A 13,637-nucleotide genomic window follows, 5' to 3' on the forward strand; every position below is an offset into this window, starting at 1 on the left:
TTACAGGGATGCACCAAGGCAAAGTAAAAAATTCACATTTTTTTACTTCGCCTTTGCAAAATCCAGCGAGAGCACAAGCGCAGTTGGTAGAAGTTCTTGAAAGGAGATGTTTTGTGGTTTTTCTGGTAGTATCTGGGCACACGTTTTTTTGTGTTTTTCCTCCACACCATTGTTTCACTGGAGAGCTGTGTTCTTACTCGTCGTGGCATAAGGACATCATTCTCACTGTTTTGATGGAAGGACGCTTGGGCTGTATATATTCATCCTACTGATAATTATTCCAGTGTTCCTTTAAAGCAGTGCAATGATCTCAAGGCACATGTTTTCAACAAAATGTTAGGCCTACCCTCTGCAAACATCTGTTGTGAAGCAACAGCAGGAACTGTCATGCCAAACCCTGATCCGTGATGCTGTTCAGAAACACCAGTTATAATGGGCTGAAGTTAATCCGGGAGAGTCTTGAAGGGTTGCCTCGCTTGGAGAGCAGGGAAGAAGGAAAAAGGAAAGCATTCCTTATGCCATATCTGATCTTTTCTTACAGTACTTCTCATGACCTTTAGGTGGTCAGAAATAAAAGGTATCCCCCATTTTGTTTGTATTAAGCTGGTAAGAAGAGGTTGGAATGAAAAGGCATGCAATAGCTGATGTGAGGGGAGGTCATGTTTCCTGTTTTACAAGTCTGTGTTGCTGTTTGTAGCTCAGTTTAAGGTCAACCAAAAGGCAGCAAGATTGTTTTAGTTGTGCCTTGAATAAAAACCACAGAGGTCTGGGTACGCAACTTGAAGTCAAAATCTGATTTTATTCATGCTGGTTATATAAATTACAGATATCACCAAGGTATATACAGAATTGCTCTTGTTTTTCATTTTATACGTGATGCTTGCTGAACTTGCGTGCAGCTTGCTTTGAATCACTCAGTTTAAAGAACAGAGATGTGTTTGTTTCTTTGAAATCTACTTCCATGTATCACAAAAATACCTCATTACTTTGTTTCCGCTCACTCACTTTCAACTAACGTAAATAGCATGGATGAAAGGAGAAATTAAAGTAAAAATCCATGCCTTACTGATTCAAGGAGGTTCTGTTTTCATTGCAGAAGTCTCATTTATACCTGCTTGAGAAAGCAATAAGGTGCAAATGTTCAAGGGTTTGTGTTTTAAGAACTTTGCATGCATTAACCATTTTGGCTTACATCTTGATTGAGCCTGCATTTGTGAAATACAGTGGTCTTGTAGTTGCCTGTTTATTATTCTATTAACAGAGATTTTAGGGTTAACACTGGGGGAAATAAAACCAAAACAACTCAAAACCAAACAACCCAAACTCAGCAGTAAACATGCCTGAAAGAAAAAACCAGGTATTTACAGAGGACATTTTACCATTTTTACAAAAACTAGTTGTCCTGCTTATTAAATGAGCCTGTGAGAGGCATGTTATTACATGCAGCAAAAGTTTCCAGATGGTCAGCAAATGCTGCAGCTCTTCTGTAACTGTTTTTTAAAACTGCTTCCCCGTTGGCATTGACCAGTTATCATCTAAACTGTATCAGATTGGGATTTTTTATTTATAGACTTTCTGACAGTACTTGCTGGAGTATCTGAGTGCTTCCTGCCCAAACAGATTTACTTCTGCAACTATTTTGTGAGAGGGGGAAGTTTTACTAATTCTCTCTTCCAGTGGTGAAATGGAGACAGCCTTTTTAACAACACAAGTTTTATGTCTGCTTCCTTTCTGGAACTCCCTTCTCTCCCCAGCCTTGCCTACCTGCCTCCCACAACTTCTGCCGTGGTGTCAGATACAAATCTATGCTGAAGGCAGTTCATCTCTGGAGAAAAGCAAACCCCAGACACCTCTGGAACATTCAAAGTCAGGGGAACAAGAATCTTTGCTTTGAAATAGTATCTAAATCAGTGGTGTGCAAGATTATGATTAAGCAGAAAGTATTTAACATAATAAATCCTAATTTCTCCAAACACAATGTTTTCAGTTATCTTTCTATGCTGTCTTCAGAAGCAAAACATTTTGTTCTCATGCTCTCATATTTACAGCAACTCTATGGAAATTAGTTAAATTAGCAAGTAAAATTTATCTCTGCTGGGACCCCACTGAAGTCAAATGACTCTGAAGCCAGAAAGGATTTGGTCTTTTTTTTCAGTGACAACAGCAAATCTGACTTGCAAAATGCTGTCTGAGTCCCTAGGGAGAAAATTCCTTGTTTATGTGTTATTGATAACAGAAAGAGGCCTGAGAATAACACAATGGTTTCCAGGAAAAGCTGGCTTTCAGAGGGGGCAGGAAAAAAGAAATGATGACTTCTTTAACACATCAAATGTTCACACGATTACTAATTTTTCCAGTATGTGCACTTCAGTCAGTTGAGTAAGGAGAACTCAGCTAGAAGAAAAGAAGGGAAAGGTTAGTCCCATGTCACTCACAGCTGTTCATTCAAAATAAACTGCAGATGAAACCTTCTCTGGCTCAAGGTAACTGCAGAGTCATTTTGACAATGTCATACAAACTGATAAGGATCTGAAAAATCCTATTTCTAGTTTATAAAATAGAGGAATGCTCTTTAGAAGACACTGTGTAGGAAACTGTTGTGGTAAGAATAAGCATGGTATTTATTTCTGTATGAACTTTTGCGGTTCTTGCAGCCTGTGGATATGTATTGCAGGATTCTTCCTGGAGTCTTGTCTTTTTGATGGGTAAGGGAAGCTGGACTGGGGTGGGGGGGGAATAGAAGGGAATTCAGCAAGACTGCAGAAAGTATATCTTGCTAAGACTGAGTTACTTCGAGTTACTGAGTTGTAGGATATTTTGACCTGCTGCAGATTTCACTCTTGTTTTCTGTGTCTCACACAATGCTTTTCTATTGGCACTTCATGGAGAAAAGGTATTGCTTTAATAGTGCAGGTTGTCTGCTAGCTGTACTAAGCCAGCTCTTCAGCAGGGTAGATTGTTGTGTGAATTTGATAAAGAAAAAAACTCTCTATTGTGCTAATTTCTATTTAGCAATGTAAATTGAATGGAAAACAGAAGGAAGGAATTCTTTAAAAACCTTCTAAAACTATTTTTCTCATGTAATTTCTAGCAGAACTTGAAAAGATTTCTAGTAAGAGCCTACAGAAATATTACTTACCATCTAGCAGTACTGAACCACTCATCTTGGTACCTTTAAAATTGTATTTAACACTTGCAGTTTGCTACCAGGCACATTCTTTTTGTGGGGTTTTGACACTGAATGATGGCCATGGTCACAGCTTGTTTTGAAGCTCTGAATAGAGCTGGTTTGAGATTTACTGTGTGTGCAAAAAGAAACCAAAAATGTTTGGAGGCTGATGGTAAACGAAAGTGAATGCAACTATTCTTTGATGAAACTTCAGGAAAGCAAATGCATACCTAGTTTGTAAGTGCAGTTGAGGAGGTCAGAACCATTTCCATATGTTACAAACCAAAATGGAAATAAGTGGGGACATGTCTTGGATTGAGTGGAGTAGGTTTTAATGCAGAATTTTAATTCAGGCTGGTTATTTCATTTTCAGCTAAAGAACTACTTTGCCACGAGTGCTATCAAAGGAAAAGTGAAGAATAAAAAAAGCTATTTTGCTCTCGAGTGGATCTTCAAATTGATGTATTAAAGAACTCATCTATTTGTATATAAAGTTTAACTGTATTTCTAATCATTGACAATCAGGATTCTGGTTTAGTTTTGTTCTGTTTGTGGGTAAGGAGAAGTATTTACTGAGAGGCATTTGAAGGGGAGTTGGCAGGCTTTTCAATACAGAACTGTTTTAAGATCATAAATCATTGAACATACAGAAAGTTAAGGGCTAGTATTAAAAAAGGAGATTTTCTTCTAAAGCTGCTGGAGCCAAACCACTGCTATTTTTCCTGAGAATAGTCTGCTGGACAAATCCCCACGTGGCTAGACATTATTACTGTAAGGACTCTGAGCCATGATGATTCAGAACATCATTTTTGGTCAATAAAGAAAAGAGGAAATTTTCTCAAAAATATGATAGTTGTATATGATATACTAACCTTTCTATATACTAAGTTAATATTTGCTGAAATTGTTTTAGTTGACTTTTAATTTTGCACTTTGAAACCCCATGTAAAATCTCACAGAGTGAAAAAGTTGTGCAAGTTTGCTGGATTGGAAATGATCATGTTCCTTGGGCAGCTCCCCTGAGCAAGTCCAGGCTTTTGTGCTGTCCAGAGAATTAGTATAAGTGACATGTATTTTGTCAGTGTAAAGCCTTCGTTTGTGCAAGAACCCTGGGATCTTTGTGTTCTGACAGTTATGATTCATTGGCCAGCATATCAGGCAATCCCAGTGCTTCCAAGATGCCTGCAGTATCCTGCACCATTTAGAATAGGAAATATCTGCTCCATTGTTTCAGAATGTAAAGCAGCAAGTGATGAAGGAGTTTCTTTCACAGTTGCACAAGCAGCCTTTTATTAACCAGCATCTGTGCTGTGTCCTGTTTGCTTAATATTTACCTATGAACAGGAAAGTTTACAACTTACAGCAGTTTCAATGGCTGTGGGACTCAGGTGTTCTCTCAGCACAGCATAAACGCTTGGAGACATTGGAAGAAGATCTGATGGAGAATGTGGTTCTGTAGAGTCATTTAAGCTAAAAAAGGGGGGAAAAAAGCAAACAAATAAATATACAAAAATAATCTTAGAAAAAAACTTAAATCTCTCTAATTTTATGCATATTAGTGGAGTATGGTGGACGTTTTTTAAATTTGTTAACCCTGTACTCAGGCTTGCTGGTGACCCTGTAAGCTCATGGCAACAACGTGGCAGACACTTAAAAATGTAGGAGGTAGAGTCAGGTTTATCTTTGGCCCTAATATCAGCTGCTGGAGGAAAAAAAGAGACAGTGAAAGGTAAGTTGATCAGAGTACCGTAAAATCAGCATTCAATTTTTACAAATGGTTTGCCCCATGAATGGAAAAAGCACTGTACAGGTGAAGTCCTTTAATTCCCTTTCTTGTCATTAGCTGTCCTTGCCAAACTATTTTCAAATAGTTTAGGGAAAGGAGGCAGGGGAAACTCTGAAATGAGATGTAAATTAAAAAAAATTACAGTTGAGGTGTAACACACCTGTGAGGATACTTACATTTTGGAGACTGGGATAAATACAGAAGGAACATAACCTTTCCCTCCTCCATCTGAGGGCTTTGAGGCTAGAATAAATAGTAGAGAAATTAAATACTGTCTAGTCATTTTATAATCCATTTGAAATTGATTATTTGCAGACAAAATTGAATTGAAACGTCCCTGCATAAATAAATAGCCATAAAAGTGAGGGGAATTCCAGAGACTAGTCCTTGAGTTCAGGTCTTAGTCACAGAATTAGAATCTTAGAAGAAGCCTGTGCTCCCTTGATATGAATCACAATATAATACCACAACTGATGAAAGAGATTTCGTTAGGCCTGCAAAGCAAATATACAATTATTTAAATTTGGTACTCTGAGCCTGCAGATTTCAGTTCTGCTAATGTTTGTAGCTCTGTCTCTACAGATACAGCTTCAGCAATGTCTTTAGCATGGAATTAAGCATGTATGTAAGATTTTAGAGGATTGGAGCATTAGGCAATGTCCACTGACTTAAAATGAAGGGAGAGAAAAATACTGTAGCCTCCAAATATTTTTGAGTTGTGTAGGAATTTGAGTTCAAATGGACTTGTAACCTTTGATACTGAAAGTCTAGAAGAATGTGTTTTATCTATTAAAAATAAGGCTTTGAGGGCTTGTTTGTAACTTGGACAAAAAAGAACGTGGGCCTGAACATATTTGGAACCATCCTTGTTTAGCCATTTTGCATTTTCCAGCACAGTTGCCAGGGGTTTTCAGGAGCATTGTCTGCCAATAACTTTGTCATTGTGCAGGATATTGGGAAAAGGTGGTGCAGATAAACAGGCTTTGTTTTAGGGTTCCATTGCATGAAATGAAACAAAGTCGGGCTTCCAAGCTGTTTGGGAAATACCGAGTTTCCCCGAAATTAAAGAGACAACATGCTACAGTGTAACACAACCATAAAGCCAATAAACAGGATGACTTTTCAGTTTCTTCCCCTTTGAACACCCAAGCACTGAATTTTGTGATGCATCAGTCAGGGAAAAAAAATCCATTTCTTACCTTCTTTTAAATATTGTCATCACCTCTATTGTAACCTCTAAGACCAGGGATGAATTTGCAAAATGAAACTGTCTAAATGACAGACACATGTTAAAACAGCTCTCTTGAAGATGACTATTAAAGGAAGCATCTTAATATGTTCTCTCCCTCCTCTCCCTACATTCCTCAAATTGCCTCTTGACTTTGCAGCTGCTGTGCAGGAAGGGTAAACAGAGAAGTGGAGCCTAACCTTCATTTGGCTGAGAGCTGTAGTGTTTGCCAAAGGCCTTATCTTTGGGAATATCTGGATACAGGTACTTCAGGGGGTTTTCAGGAACGTTGTCTGCCATGATAACTTTGTAATCGCGCAGTATGTCGGCGAAAGGCAGGGCAGCCAGGCGGCCTTTGTTATAGGGCTCCACCGAATGAAATGTTACATCTCCTGCAAAAACACAAAGGCACCAGAACCTGTAGATGAGCAACTGCAGCTGGAACATATTTTTGCCTTTTTTTGAGGTTTACACTTGCATAGGCTTTACCTGTTCGTACCTAAGTTCTTGTCTTTCAATATTTAATTTCTGCAAATGAATCTAAAGCCTGCAGTTAGCAGGTGCACCTCACAGAGAGCTTTGTTAGTATAAAGAGCTTAGAGGTAGAATGTCAGGGTTTTGGTTTGTGTTTGAGAAATTATGGTACTTGTATCTTGTCCAAAACCACACAATGACACGATCCATGTGAATTTTACTTTCAAACCAGACAAAACTTGACTCCTCTATTGCAGGTATGTTGCAGAGTTTGGGCTGGTTTTGGTTTAGCTGTTGGCTTGTGTTTTTTGTTGGGTTTTTTTTTTTTTTTTTTTTTTAATTATACTTACCATTTTCTAGCTGATCCACCCAAGTAAAGGTAATTCCACCCAGATTGCTCTCACTAAACCTTAATAAAAATGTTCCTGGTGTCTTGTCTTTCAGCAGAATTCGTTCCTTTTCTTTGCTTACAAATCCCATTACGTACCTGAGGTATAACAGGAAATCATGGGTTAACTTTTGGAAAATACAGACTTCAATCTGTGCTAAGTGTAGAATCACAGAAGGGCCTAAGTTGGAAGGGACCTTAAAGTTCACCTGGTTCCAAACCCTCTGGTGTAGACAGGGACATCTTTCACCAGACCAGGTTGCTCAGAGCTATCTAGCCTGGCCTTGATCTGGCCAGACTTTATCCAGGTATTCAACACCTGGTTACAAAGCTTTATAAGGCTTGGGCACTATGACCAAAGGTTTGTGTGATTTACACATGGACTATATCATTGTGCTAAAAGTACTATCAAGCCTGGTGAAATTTATCCCAGTACTTGATTGCATAGATGAACTGAAGGATAAATCTGCATTTCTAAGAGATCCCATGTTGTTCCCCTTTGGCAGCAATTTCCAGAAGTTATGAATGGGAGAAGGGAGACAGAAGTGTTAAACTCATTGCAAGTAGTCCTCTGCATGGCTAAAACTGAGATGAGTAAAGGACAGAGAAAATGTGGAGAGAGATCAATATACAACAGTACCCTTGTTTCTCACCCATCAATCCAAAGGGGAAGAATATGTTTTTTAATCAAGTCCAGGATTGCTTCAAGCCAAACCCAAAAGGTAAAAGACTTCCCAGGCAAATGTTCCTAACAGTTAAAAAACAACCACAAAACACAAACAAAACCAACATACACGAGAGGAGAATCATGAGAGTGATGTTACCCAACGTTCACATGACAGTTTCTTCTCAGTTTCTTAAGTGAGAAACTTTCTTACTTTGCTCAAGTGAGAATGACAACTTCAGCTGTGGTTTTGAGTAACATCTCTCTTTCAACCTGACATAAAACCAACTGATTTTTGAGATATGCATTGGAAGCACCTCACTTTTCAGGGAGAATAAAAATCATGTCTGTGGTTTCTTCCTGGTTATACATTTATATTTTGGGTGAAAAGAAGATGAGAAAGTTGAACTTCCTTCCAAGGTTCTTTACTTATTTAAATAATGTAGTTAATACAAATTAAAGGAGCTTACCCTTCTTTATCAATACATTCCCTGTTCCTCATCAAAGTCATTGCATATATTGACTGTTTTGTAATAACTTAAGTCAAAACTAAATATCTGAAAAATCTTACTTATGCTTTATGAAAAATGCATTGCATGCTTTAGTAAGACTTTCAACTGATCATTTACAGAAATATATAAGGCACGCTATAATGGCAGTTTGTGATATCTGTAGCAATATAACTAAGTAGGCCCCTAATCCCAAGCTTTATGCTTCTGGAAGTGTTTCTTTCCTAGTTAAATTTTTACAAGGGATGTGACTGTGCTGAGGTGAAAGTCCCACATATGGCAAGTGGGAATCTTATCAGCAGCATCAGAGAAACAGAGATAGGCATGGCTCTGGGTGTAATGAGAAATAAGACTTCAGTTTTACTTTTGGAACAGTACCTTGCAGAACTTTGCCCAGGATAGTTGATAATCATTGTAACTGACTTGCTGTCCTGAAAGACAAAATAAATAAAAAAACCAAAAAAAAAAAAAAAAAAACCCAAAAAAAAAAAAAAAAAAAAACCCCCCCCAAAAAAAAAGGAAAAAAGGCCCAAATGGTTCATGTATTATTCTGAAGTTATGAAATAGATATTGCTTTGATATCTGTATACTGTATAGTTGGGTAAAGGGGTGAGGGGAGAAGTACAGTACATCCCAACTTGGGGAGGGATGGATAGGGGCATGCTAAGGGACTGTAGGTCTGGTTTTCTCTATCCTTTCAAAGTGATAATTTTGGAAATACTTGCCTAAAGTAGCCCATGACTTGGTGTTTGCAACACTAGGTGCTCAGTTTCAATTTTTAGCCTAAATGTTACTTTTCAGCTTTCCCCAGGGCCTCTCCCTTCTGGGAGACACTTGCATCTCACAGTAGTCTATAGTTAATCTTGCTGAAATTACAGGGCCTCTTTCCTGTGCTGACACCAGTGAAGCATCTCTTGTCCCAGCAATGAACAGACCCACGAGGAGAGGTACTTAAAATGAAACAAACCCCAGCCAAACCTCATAAGTAAGCAAAAATACTTCCTTTTGATTTTAGATGTATGAGATAATTGTTAAGGAAGAAAAATAACATCACAGTTCAGTGTGCCTGATGCCCTCTTCCTTCTCTTGAGCAGCCTGGAAGTTCGAAAGTTGAACTGCTTTGTGATAAGAATAAGCTGATGCCTGCTTTTCTTTAAAGAAAAAAAAAATGTAATTGTGACTTTTTTGACATCAGCTCTGGAAGTAGAGGTCATGCCATGCTGGTTTTGGCTGGGGTAGTTCATTTTCTTCACAATGGCCAGTGTGTTTTGGATTTGTGCTGGAAACAGTGTTGGTAATACAGAGATGGTTTAGTTCTTGCCGAGCAGGGCTTACATACAGCAAAGGTCTTTTCTGCCTGTCAACCCACCACATGAGCAAAGGGGCTGGGAGTGCTGAGAAGCTGGGAGAGGACACAGCTGGGACAGCTGATCTTAACTGGCCAAAAGGATATTCTGCACTATATGGTGACATGCTCAGCATGTAAACTTAGGGCTAAGAAGGAGGATGGAGGGGATGTTTGGGGTGATGGCATCTGTCTTCACAAGTAACTTCTTTGTGTGATGAATCCAGCCCTGATTTCCGTGCCTGCAGATGGGAGGTAGTGAATGAATTCCTTGTTTGCCTCGTGTTTTCTCATGGCTTTTGCTTTACCTGTTACACTATCTTTATCTTGACCCATGAGTTTTCTTACTTTACCCTTCCAATTCTCTCCCCATCTCGCTCTGGGGGAGTGGGTGGCCGTGTGGGGTTTAGTTGCCAGCTGGTGCTAAACCACAACGTGTGCTTAAACCTGCAGCTACCAAATATAAGAACCCCAAAGCAAATAAAATCTGTATATTTCTACACACTTACCCATAAGCTTCTCTGCCAGCATGTTGAGCTGTTCAGAATTGAGTCCACGACCAACATATGATGAAAATTGCCAACTCAGTACTTCTAAGAGCTGGCTTAAAGTGGCAGCAGGGGGGTTGTTGAAGAAAGACAAATTCTGCAACAGGATGAATGCTTTTGTTTAGATAGCAACCATGGAATACATATCAGGCTGTAAGAGGAGGCTGCAAGTACTTGAGCAGAATCTGGAAGTATTGAAAGTGAGCTCTGTGTGGGGAAGCATTGGGGCAAACATGTGTGGGTCCTCCCACCTGCAGGCACCCAGCAAGGTCCAGTGGGGTGCCTGAGCAGGATTGTAGGGCGAGACTTCTAGAGAGAGCTAAAGTCCCTCTGTGCATCTTGGGTGCTAAAATACATTGCTATGCCTCTGGCAGTGTCCTGTGCAAAGACAGTGAAAATATGCTTAAATCCTGTCCAGAAAAGTCTAGACGTTATCACTATGTTTTAATGTTTAGTGATGGAAACTTTAAGCAATTACATACTGATATGGTGATGTGCTGTTGAATCATTTGGCTTATCTTAGGGGTTTTTTGATTTTTTGGGGGGTTTGTTTTTTCTTTTTTTCTTTTTTTTTTTTTTTTTTTTTATTGTACACACAATGGACATACTGAAGACTGTGCAAAAACTCTCTAGAGTATATCACAGAGTGATAATGCAGTCCAGCCTGCTGGTCAGCTGGCCTGCCACCATGGTAGACTGTCTGACCCTTTCCCTCCTCTGAGCATCTGTGTGACTGCACTAATCCCCAGCTGAAAGCCCGAGAGCCATTGACAGCACTGTTCCACAGTCTGCAAATACAGTAACACTGACTGAATCTAAAATATGTGCTGAGACAGCTGGAGCCTTAGAAAGAATGATTCTGCCTTTGCTCAGGGTTAGAGCCACAAGAAGTTGCCACTTAACATTGATAATCTTCTCCACAGAAAGCACAAGTTCCTATAAAATCCATGGGGGAAAGCAGCACTTAAGTACATTACAGATTCACCTATATGCCTGCTTTCATGGTTTGGAGTTGTACTGGTAGAATTATTTCTAACAGGTTTAGTTTTAGTTAGCCGCACACAAGAAACATAAATTAAAACTAAAGAAGTTAGAGAAGTTGTGGAGAAGGCCTGTCACCTTTCCTTAGTTCAAGAACTACTGCTTTAGGCTACATGTGGTTTTCTGTCTGGGCAGAAAAAGAAAGATAAAGAGAACAGCAGTAGAGTGTGATGTTGATAGTAATCGTACGTGACAAAAATAAGGCAAATTCAAGAGGGAAATACATCTTTTTTTATACCTAATGTGTTTAGTAACCAAACAATACAGGTGCGAAAATGCAGGAAGTCAGTGTTGGCATATTGAGGACCTACCTGGGGATCGTTGGTGGACAGATTGTACCAAATGATAGAGGCCCAAGCGTTGGGCAGTTGGCTGACATTGGAAATCATCACCACAGGCAAAGAGCTGGTCTAGTGGAGAGAATGAATGCCGTGAGTAAATGCTGCTGAGCAAAGTGTTAGTGCTGTGCTTTGCTTTTTTAGCCTCTCCTTCTTCCCAAAGCACAGAGTTCTTTTCCAGAAGCTCTGGAAATCTTGTGTCTGCTTTGGTCACTGCTGAGAGCCTCACCGAGGGTAGGCAGGTCTGTGCTGTGGCCCAACACTGCTGCACTTCCATAAACTGCTGGAAAATGCCTTCTGCTCCTGCCCCGGATAACCTGGCCCGAATACTCACTTCCAAATTGATGGTCAGTCCATACAGGCAGACCTGTGTTTCAAAGCTGATGGAGTGCAGTTCTTCAGTGACCATGTGAGGGCCCTGAGGGAATAAGGAGTTTATAAAGCTGTGAGTATCACAGTTGACATTTAACTCAGTTTTAGTGATCCAGCTGCTGAGGTTACACCTGGAAAGAAAACTCCTATCAGATAGATAAGCAGAACAGGAAAAGAAAGAAGTGAAAGAAACAATTTGTTTGTTCAACTCTGACATTGAATTAGTCCAGAAGTTGGGGGCATTTTTTCTGGTGAATCCAAAAGAACCCCTTAATATTGTTAAAACAGTACTTCTGAACTTTCATCTTTTTTTTTTTTTTTTTTAATGGTGTTTTAAAACACAGATTTGCACACAAGAAGTTAACAGATAATTTTGTGTGTCTGATAAAGGTTGTCTCCCACTTTCCTTTTCCTAAAGTTTCCTTACTGATTGACAATTTGACTTTAAACAGGGATGTTCAAGGAGAAACAAACCAGAAACAAAACAAATAGCCACAGTTTTAATGACTAATAGGCCTTCATCCAGGTTTGCTGTGGGTGCTAGTTGAAGGACTAGAGGCCTAAATCATTAATCCAAAGCAAATCTGGTATTAAAACCAGCTTTTCTTGGATTCAAAAAAAATGAAACCTGTTTGTCATCGTTGGTTAAAGTTTGTAGTATAAGCGTTTGTTTTGATTACAAACCAGCATAGCTCTGTGAAGGTCTAAATCTCTGCTCCTTAGGAAACAGATCTCTTGAAATACATTTCCATCTCTAGAACTCAAAGTCTAAAAATATTTCTTTGTTGTTGGCCTTTCCCTCCCCACATTTGTTTTGTCAGATTTTTCTTAAAAAAAAAAAAAAAAGAAAAAAAAAGAAAAAATTGCAAATCAAAACACTTTCTCTTACTGAAATATCTGCTTTCAATCAATGTAAATTAAAAGTGTTTCTTGTCAGAGGACCTTGTGGCCTTATCTTTGCCATGGAGCACCTCCTCCTGGAAATATACAGGCCATTGCAATAAAAGATACTGAATAAATGAGGAGTTGGGACCACAGGACATCCTTAGGCATCTGAATAAAAAAAATCTGCCTTGCAAAGGGAAAATCCAGCTTAGATATGAAGGCTTTTATGGGAAATACTCATCCATCAAATGAGCTCAAATGTTTTAATACAGGTTGAATCAATCCAGTTCAACCTGTATTGCTGAAACAAAATTGAAAAGGCTTGGTGAAATAACTCTTCTTCCCCCCATTATAATTTTGTAGAAGCAAATGTTTCTCATGGAAAAATCATCTAGGCAAAAAAGGTACATCTGCATGAAAGGACAAATCTAAAATAGAGAACTTTCACTTTTTTTTTTTTAAAATGAGGCCAGTTATATTTAACTACACTTTTAGCATACTGAATGTCCTATAACAAAGCAAGTTTTGAAAGCATTATAGTTGCCGTTAACAATGAAAATCCCAACTCTTTTTCTGCTAATTACCAATTTCACAGATTGACTTGACCAAGGAGAGGCTCTGTTTGAGGAAATCAGCACTGAACCAGGTCACAGTTCAGCTGTCCTAATTCTCCACAGCCCGATGATAGCTTTATATAGTTTTAAAGGCACAATGTGTGGAAGTGGGAGGAAAATGCTGCCAAAACTGGAGTGCCAACATTTCTTAACCGACATTTTTGCATTTGCTTGTTGTGGTGTCAGTGATTTTGTAAGCAGCAAAGTAACTGGGAGGTGAGTCTTGAGTTTCAGTCTTGCTAATTGGGTTGTGAATTGAAATGTGTGTGAAACGGG

The 13,637-nt window shown here is 39.0% G+C and overlaps 2 protein-coding genes across 2 annotated transcripts in view; one reads left to right on the plus strand and one right to left on the minus strand.

Annotated features, from left to right (window-relative positions):
• MYO1B (myosin IB) overlaps window positions 1–13,637 on the plus strand; it is a 200,390-nt gene that overhangs the window by 19,683 nt on the left and 167,070 nt on the right. The window lies entirely within an intron of this gene.
• STAT4 (signal transducer and activator of transcription 4) overlaps window positions 780–13,637 on the minus strand; it is a 38,733-nt gene continuing 25,875 nt past the window's right edge. The window contains exons 14-23 of the mRNA XM_066322537.1: window positions 11,825–11,908; window positions 11,464–11,562; window positions 10,073–10,208; window positions 8,597–8,649; window positions 7,699–7,793; window positions 7,008–7,144; window positions 6,384–6,575; window positions 5,132–5,198; window positions 4,531–4,639; window positions 780–2,394 (exon numbers count right to left, since the gene is read on the minus strand). Of these exons, the coding sequence (XP_066178634.1) occupies window positions 2,368–2,394; window positions 4,531–4,639; window positions 5,132–5,198; window positions 6,384–6,575; window positions 7,008–7,144; window positions 7,699–7,793; window positions 8,597–8,649; window positions 10,073–10,208; window positions 11,464–11,562; window positions 11,825–11,908 (999 nt within the window). The 3' untranslated portion in view covers window positions 780–2,367. The remainder of the gene's footprint in view (window positions 2,395–4,530; window positions 4,640–5,131; window positions 5,199–6,383; window positions 6,576–7,007; window positions 7,145–7,698; window positions 7,794–8,596; window positions 8,650–10,072; window positions 10,209–11,463; window positions 11,563–11,824; window positions 11,909–13,637) is intronic.

Source organism: Sylvia atricapilla, chromosome 7, assembly GCF_009819655.1.
Source record: "Sylvia atricapilla isolate bSylAtr1 chromosome 7, bSylAtr1.pri, whole genome shotgun sequence".
NCBI classification, from domain to species: domain Eukaryota; kingdom Metazoa; phylum Chordata; class Aves; order Passeriformes; family Sylviidae; genus Sylvia; species Sylvia atricapilla.